General features: G+C 36.8%; 1 protein-coding gene across 1 annotated transcript in view; it reads right to left on the bottom strand.

Moving 5' to 3' along the window:
- The window catches only part of Ccdc39 (coiled-coil domain containing 39), a 44,471-nt gene that overhangs the window by 9,818 nt on the left and 25,934 nt on the right, over nt 1–8,719 (bottom strand). The window contains exons 13-14 of the mRNA XM_023707550.1: nt 8,370–8,578; nt 2,104–2,227 (exon numbers count right to left, since the gene is read on the bottom strand). Of these exons, the coding sequence (XP_023563318.1) occupies nt 2,104–2,227; nt 8,370–8,578 (333 nt within the window). The remainder of the gene's footprint in view (nt 1–2,103; nt 2,228–8,369; nt 8,579–8,719) is intronic.

Here is an 8,719-nt window from a genome sequence, read left to right as displayed (position 1 = left end):
TTTTCAAAGGTATGTTTGCTAAGTATAAAATTCAAAGAGAACAGATCTTTTCTTTCAGTCCTTTAATTAATCTAGTTTCTTACACCCTTGGTCCTTTTTTTGCTTTCAAATGTGGAATAAGATGCTATTTAATTTTGTTCTTCCATAGCTAATATTTTTATATATATGCTTTAATGATTTTTTTCTTTACAAGAAGTTTTGGACAATTTCAAAAAAAGGATTTTGAAGACTAAAAAAAAAAAAAAATAGGAAACTGACACGGGTACAGAGGAAAGTCTGGTGACAGGAAGAACACCATGTGAAGGTAAAGACATAACTGGGTGAGGTACCTACAAGTCAAGAAACATCAAAGGCTGCCAGTAAACCACCTCCCTCCCCACCTCTGAATCACCACCTTGCTAGCACATTCATCTTGACCTTCTAGACTGCTGAGCATGAGACAAGGGGTTTCACTGTATTTAATGACACATGACAGCTAGAAGTTGTGGCTTGCAGTTGTGACAGCTCTATGTAAGAGGTCAACATGGTTACTGTGTGAGACCAGATAGTAAATAATTAAGGTTTCTTGGGCAGTATGTTGAAACTAGTTATCTGTCATTCTAGCAGGAAAGCAAGAAATTAGGGAATTTCTTTCAGTGTGGCATTATTTTTCAGTGGCTTTCTAGGCAGAGTAACCCACAGCATCAAAACAGTAGCCACAGCAAAGCTAACATTTAATGAGGGCTTACTTTGTGCCAGACATGGCCCAAGAGGCTTTGCGTATTTTCTCATTTAATCTCCCAACAAGGTAACTTGCAGCCCTCTTACTGCAAATGAAGAAACAGCCCCAGGTGATAACTTATTAAGGATCATCTTGCTAGTGAAAACCAGATAAGTACAAAACACTCTTAGCACTAGTACATGCAGGTAGACCGACCACCTTGGCCCTCAGCAGAGAAAATTCATTGAAGAAGCCAGAGAGATGGCTCAGTCCCCAGTTCCACCAAAAAGAAAGAAAGAAAGAAAAAGAAATTTCATTGAAATTTCAGTGTGTCCCTCCCCCCACACACCTAACTACAGCCCACCCCTCACCTTATAGAAACCTATAAAGCCTGAGAGAGGAATGTCCCCTTAGTATTAGAAGCTTGAAGTATTGCAGACCAGCAAGTGACAAAAAATCTTGGGGAAAACTGATTTATAGGTTAGGCAGAATTTCCACAAGTAGAACTGGTAAGCATGTTACACTTTTTTGAGTATGAGTTAGGGGCAGTCCTGAAAAGATCACACAAGAAAACTGGAGCTTAAGGAGATACATAGAAGTGGTCTGCAAGGACCATCTTTTGAAGGTGAAAATTGGGAGATCTCACCCTTCCCCATGTATGACACAAACGTATGTTGTGTGTTGAGTAATTCCCTGGATGTTTCTGTAAAGGAAACACACCTGCTCAAGTATTTTTAAGTAGGAAAATGTCACAGTATTGAGAAAGACATCCAATTTCTTTTCACTTCTGGATTTCCTCTTATGGGATTTAGGTAAACATAAGCAGGGGCCAGCAAGCAACTCTCAAACATCAGAATGAAGTTTTGCCTGTTATGTCTCCTGTATAATACAAGGGCAAGGAGCAGCCCTCTTACTCTCTGGACAGCTGCTTACCAGGACTACGGTGGTAAAATGCAATTTAAGATTCAGGGTGATGTAGCTACAGAGGATGGTAATGTCCTGGGTATTGCATGGAAGAAGCTGTCTACAATGAGACCTACATGTTGAACCGGTTGTCAGATGCATGCTGAAGTGTTAAAAAAAAAAAAAAAAAGTGTTAAAGAATGGTCAAGTAGATGACCTGCACTCGAGTGGACAGGTTTTGAGCAAGTTAACTGGAGATTTTGAGAATCAGAGGGCAGCTTGGGCCTCATGGACTGGTGGTGCACAGAATGGATAGTGCTTTAGTATTTCATCTAACAGCTGTTTGGGCCCTTAGGTCTAGTAGTTAATGCCTTTAGTTAAGTGAATAACAGCAATATTTCAGGGAAAATTTCAAAATTTCTTGAATCTTTAAATTCTAGAAGATTACTATAAATGAACAAGCAAAGAAAGGCTGCATCATATAATTAAATCAAGATTACCTTTATTACATAATAGGTCTGTGTTTTCTCCTCTTCTCCTTCAGGAGGCAGCATAACAACAGTAAGAATTTCATACCTCTTTTTCAGCTTATCAATTTTACTGAGTCGTTCATGGAACTCGATGCTAATATGAAAAGACAATAATTAAAAGACTATTGTATGCTTATTGTAAACATGTGTATCTATCTTACTACTGAGTTCAGACAGACCAAATCTGTTTTTCCTTTTTAAGTTAGTTAATTCATTGTGGAGGGTATCACATTTTACCTTACTTGAAAGCTTAACAAGGTAGCATGCCAGTTTCATGGAGAAAGAGACAAGACTGGCAGAAAGACACAAGATTCTCCAGGGGCAGAAGCAAAGGACTTTGTCACATGGCACAGCAAGCAACATGAACTTTCTATTTACATCAGTTCCCCCTTACTCTCCAAAAGAAAGGGCTCTACTGGATGCTATGCAAATACAGTGGGTTTGTGCGAGCTGAGGAACCTCAGGCTTAGGCAACCCAGCTTTTAGAATATGATTTCACAGTTTCTGCTCCAATGATAATCAGAAAACTATTATAATTTCTTGGGCTGGGAAGATAGCTCAGTGGAATAAGTGCTTGCCTGACAAGCACAAGGTCCTGAGTTTGATCCCTACTACCACCAAAAAACTATTACAGTTTCATATATATATATATATATATATATAGATATATATATATATATATGTGAGAGAGAGAAGTAAAAAAGAACATGAAGTGATTCCAGGCTCTTCCACAATAATAATGTTTTAAAAAATGAATATTCCATATTTAATATTAATACTCTTAATCATTCAAAGTAAGCACTTAACTTTTCATAGCCATAAACATCATAGCTCTGTCTAAAAATTACCTATGCTCTTTAAGGCACAAACTAACTCAGAGCTTAAAATAAGGCTCCATATACAAGAGATCTGTTGAAGAGATTGACTTAATTGCAGAGAAAACCCTTAGCTGCTAGTTAAACCAAGGTTAATGATTAGTTATTAAGCATTTATTAATAGTCACAGACAAGGGCCATCAAATATTTATGAAAAGCTAACAAGATGAATCACAAGAACAAAATGAACAAAGAACAGATCTTAGAAGAAACCAGTAATGCCCAGAAGAAAACTTTCAGAGTATTCTAATTAGTGTCCTCTAACGAAGGGAAGGGCTATTAGCTCCAAGATTTCCCACAGAACAAAATCAGCTGCTATTTTTAAAAGGTCAATGAAAGTGTTTGGACATGAGTTCTTTTTAAAGGCAATTAATAAAAATTCTGTTAATAATCTGGAGAGATGAGGGAAGCTAGCTAAAAAGGAGGGGAATGAGGAAAATGAATTAAAATAATTGAGAAAGTACAATCAAAAGTAAAAATGAGGGGCCTGGGAGATGGCTCAGTAGAATAAGTGCCTGCCTGGCAAGCACAAGGTCCTGAGTTCAATCCCCAGTTCTAAAAAAAAAAAAAAGTAAAAATGAGAGAAAAATTTTAAAACCCATAGGACAGCTCTAAAAAGGCCAACACCTAAATAGGAGGGAGAAATGGGGAGAAGACTGCTGGTGAGACAAGTGCTGTATTAGAAAAGTATTCCCCTAACCCAAAGAAAGAGGAGTAGAATAACTGAGTGTTCACCAGGGATTAAACAAAAACAACAACAACAAAAAAAAATTTAAATGACAGAACACCAAAATACATATAGATAAATTATAAAACACCAATGACAACGACTGTGACAAAGCTACCATAAAGAAAACAAAAAAACTGGTTCTCTACAGTAAACAGACTTTCTCATTAAAACATTGTACTGTAGATTCCAAGAATATAAGCAATGCTTTCAAATATACATGAAAGATTTTTTAGAAGTAATGTGTAAAATCTTTCTTTGGAGGAAAATACTTTTGTTCTTTTGACTTTAAAAATAGCCAACAAAATAATTAAACTGCATATGCTCTATACAATTAAAGAGGAAAAAGGGCAAAATGAAATTCACTACTCTGGGCTGCAAAGATAACTCAGTGGTCTAAGCCTTTGCCTGGCAAGCATAAGGACCCAAGTGTGATCCCCGGCACTGCATGCCCTGCCAGCCCTGGAACCCAGGTGTGCCTTGCCGGCCATCGAGACCAGGCATGGTAGTGCACAACTATAATCCCAGCTCTGGGGAGGCTGAGACAGGAGGATCACAATAAGTCTGAGCTGCGTAGTGAGACGCTGTACCAAATAAATAAATAATATTGGGGGAAAAAGCAAACAAAAAATTGACTAACCCAATGAAAGTCAGGAATTCATGGCAATTTCTTAATACTCCTTAAAAAGTCAAAATACTGTATAGACCTACCCTTTTTCCAGCAATTCTTCTACTAGCTATTATTTTCCAGGAAAAGAAAAAGCATGTGTCATGCCAGGAACACATATGCTAACAGCAGCTTTGTTTATAATAGCCAAAAACTGGAGACAGTGCAAATGTTCATTTATTAGCAGATATATAAACAAATTAAAGTAAAACAAACAATGGAATCCTAATATTCAGCAATAAAAAGCCAGGAGGGGCAAACCATCCTGCCTGCTGTTTCTGTTTGTGTTGCGCAGGCTTTATTTTGTATTAGTCCATGTTGGCCTTACAAAATGAACACATTCCTCACAGGGAGTCACTGCCCACATGTCCCATGAGCTCACTGCATTTTCACCCCCTACCCTCCTCTGCCTCTGCCTCTCCCCTTCTATCTCTTACCTCCACCTTCCATTTGCAAAAGATCTCACTCCCTGTTTCCTAGTATTATCTTTTATTTTCCTCTTTACTTATGTTTAGGGCTTCTAATATAAGAAAAACCATGCAATATTAAAGCCTGGGTGTCTCAAGTCTCCAGGGACATGTATTTTCCTACCAATGATTCAAGTTTGTCCTTGTATGCACCTTCAGGTTTCTTTACTGGTTCATCCGGTGATAGACACACAGGAGGCTTCCAAGGCAGCTAATATGAATTGCCTGCCACCTGTTCCTATACAGCACACATCTGAAGAGTAGCTTGTATTTTTTTTAAAGAGTTGGGAAGAATTATACTTGGTGAAAGATGAAAATTAAAGTAAAACTGCAGTGTCCATAAAGTTTTATGGGAACCCAGCCATGCTCATTTGCATATTTTCTGCGGTTGCAGAGAGCTTGCAAAGTACTAGGCTATTTAATATCCAGAGCTCACAGGAAGGGCAGCAACTTCTAAGGAAAAGCAGCGCAGATAAGTCTTAAAGTAATTATGGTGAATAAAAGAAGCCAAAACATATGTACTTAAAGATTCCATGCCTATAAAATGCTTGAAAATGCAGTCTAAATTCTATGGGATAACCTGGGCACAGTGCAACACTCCTGCAATCCCAGTACTCTGTAGGCTGAGATAGGAGAATCACAAGTTCATAGCCAGCATGAGCCACATAGTGGGTTCAAGCCCAGCAAGAACTATGTAGTGAAACCCTATCTTAATAAACCAACAAAGCTAGGTGTGGTGGCACATGCCGTAATCCCAGCACCCAGAAGGCTAAGGCAGGAGGACTGTTGTGAGTTCAAACAAGCCTGGACTACAAAGTGAGCTCAAAGCCAGCCTGAACTGCATAGCAAGACCCTGTCTCAAAAAGATGGAAAGAAAGGGGGCAGGGATAGGATAGATAGATAGATAGATAGATAGATAGATAGATAGATAGATGATAGATAGATAGATAGATAGATAGATAGATAGATAGATTCTATGGATAAAAAGCAGACCAAACATTGCTTAGGAAGGATATAGGGGAAAGAACTGGACAGAGAAATTACAATGGGCTACCAGGAAATTTACAGGGTCCTGATATGCTAACTACTTTGCTTGTGGTGACAGCTTCTCAGGTATATGTTTTAATTATCCATTTTAAATATGTGGCATTTACTGCATCTTAGTTACACCTCAATAAAGTTATTTAAAATAAAATTTCAACTAAAACAGTGAAAGGCAAAAAAGGAACATATGGCAATTTCAAAATGTGTGGGATGCTGCTAAAATAAAACTCAGAGTAAATGTTTTCTCCTTAAAAGCATACGGTCAATAAACTACATATTTGTCTGAAGAAGATAGAAAAATAATATTTACATACCACAGAAGAAGGAAAAAATCAGAAACATAAGGTCAGAGATTAATGAAATAGTAAATAAACAATAAAATTAATAAGACTGACCAAAAAGATCAATGAGATTTTCAGAAACTGATAAATCTGATTACCTTCTGGTAAGACTTATCCCACTCAAAAAAGAAAAGAAATAATATCAAGAATGAAAAGGAGGGGGTTCAATCCCCAGCCTGCCATGCCAGCCCCGCCCCCAGGGCACACTGAGACAGCAAGTGAGACCGGGTGTGGTAGCACACGCCTGTAATCCCAGCTCTTGGAAGGCTGTAAACAGGCAGATCACTATGAATTCAATCTAGTAGTGAGATGCTGTAGACCCTTCCCTAAACTAGAAAAAAAAAAAAAAAAGAATGAAAAGGATCAAAAGAACAGAAAGCAGAAAAAAATAGAAAAAAGTCACATCTATAAATATTACAACTATTAAATAATAAATTCATATTACAGACTTGATAGCAATAATTTGAATTAGATGAAATGGAACATTTTTCTCATGGAAAAACATAATTTGCCAAAAGTGAATCAAATAGAAGCATGATATCTGGGTTGTTCTATAAGCAATAAAAGAAATGAAAGGCTGAAAATCTCCCAGAAAAAAACTCCCGATCCCCAGTGGCTTTACTAATGAGGTATTAGAAAAAATTTTTTAAAAGATGTAATTCTACTCTTTGGTAAGCTTATCCTGTGTATAGCACTGTAAGAAACACACCAGTCTTTCATGACTGTATACATAGCCTTAGTTACCTAATAAGAGCAGTCAAACAGAGAGACTAGTCAAGTCACTTATACACTTAAGCATAGACACAAAAATTACATAAAAATATTAAGAGAAAATTTAGGTATTATATAAAGGAAAATAGGTGGCATACAAGGAACATAAGTTTGGTCCAACTTTGAAAAGCTAATCAATGTAATTTTTGTTTTTTTGTTTTGATTTTGAGAGGGCCTCGGTCTGCACAGTTCAGGCTGGTCTTGAACTCACTGTGTAGCTCAGCTTGACCTCAAATTTGCAGGGATTCTCCTGCCTCAGGCTCCCAAATTCTGGGGTTACAGGTGTGTACCCCACACCTGGCTCTGATCAATATAATTAATTACATTAACAGACTAAAGGAGCTACATCATGTCAGTAAAGACAGAAAAAGTATATAACAAAAGTCAATATACTTTTCCTTAAATATATTAAAACCTCTTAGTAAGGAATAAGAATATACAGGAGCTCTCTTAATATGGTAAATTATATCTTAAAATAAACAGGCCTAGAGGCCTAGCTCAATGGTACAGCATATGCTTGAGCTCTTGGATTAAATCCTCAGCACAGGGGGAAAAAAAAAAAAAAAAACACCTTAGTAACATTTAAACTTGATGACAAAGAATAAAAATTTTCTCTTTGAGGTGGCACAAGAGTACCATAATCACCATTATTCAATGTTGAACTGGAGGTCCTAGCAAGAATTTTGGTAATGGAAGAAAAAGAAGCTATATAAATTGGAAAGAAAATTGCTTCTCAGCTTTTTGGCAAAGATCAAGTGTAGAAAAATATCATCCTACTAAATTGATATGATGAAATAGCTAGAAAATGAAAATCTACACATGCATTATTAGCATTTAAGCAAGACTGTTCAATACTTAACTTGTAGAAATTAGTTATGTAACATTTCTGTCTATGAACAACAAACCAAAAATGAAATGTGTGAAAAGAAAATAACATTGGAAGTAACATAAAAAAAACTTCATAGGAATGATCTTATAAAAGATATGCAAAACAGCTACTAGAAAATCCCTCTGATGAGTGCACCTATAGATATATGTAAAAAGCAAAATATTACTAGACTCTGGCCATAATAAATAATATACAAAAATCAATTCCAAGTGCACAGGAGAGCAAATCTCTGTGTAAAAGGGACAAACAAGAATGCAGAACCAGCCAAAGGCAAAAGAGGAGAAAGGGCCAAGGTTGATGGTCCTCATAAGCCCTGTGCCTTACCTAAGAAGACCTGAAAAGGGCAAGAGAAAGGTGAGGTCCAAGGTGCTAAAGGGGGAAGTGCTCCTCACGACAGCACCATTAACACTTTTTCTCAGAATTCTTTACCAGTGTTCTAGAACTCTGATAAGCACCTTATGTCCTGCCGCTCTTGATCAACGAATCTTATCTGCGAGGCAAGCATCATTTTGTGAACCTTAATTTCCTCAGTTCGCTCTTCCATGGCTGTAAGCAACTGCTGTTTTCCTTTTTCCAGGGAAAGAACTTCTTCTGCTTTGCTGTGAAGCATTTCTCGAATCCGTTTAACCTCAAGTTTTAAGAGATTGTCCTCTATCATCAAATCCTATAAACATAACAAAATTTTCAAACATTGAAATAATTATTTTTATGCCAAATCAAAATATTTGAACTGTATAAAAATCAAATTTAAAAATACACCATTTTTTAGTTTGACCATTGTCTAAAGACTAAATTTATTATTTAT

This window comes from Octodon degus, unplaced genomic scaffold (genome assembly GCF_000260255.1).
Source record: "Octodon degus isolate 3935 unplaced genomic scaffold, OctDeg1.0 scaffold00298, whole genome shotgun sequence".
Lineage (NCBI taxonomy): Eukaryota > Metazoa > Chordata > Mammalia > Rodentia > Octodontidae > Octodon > Octodon degus.
The sequence above is the reverse complement of the archived record's forward strand: the minus strand, read 5'-3'. Positions and strand labels throughout refer to the sequence as shown.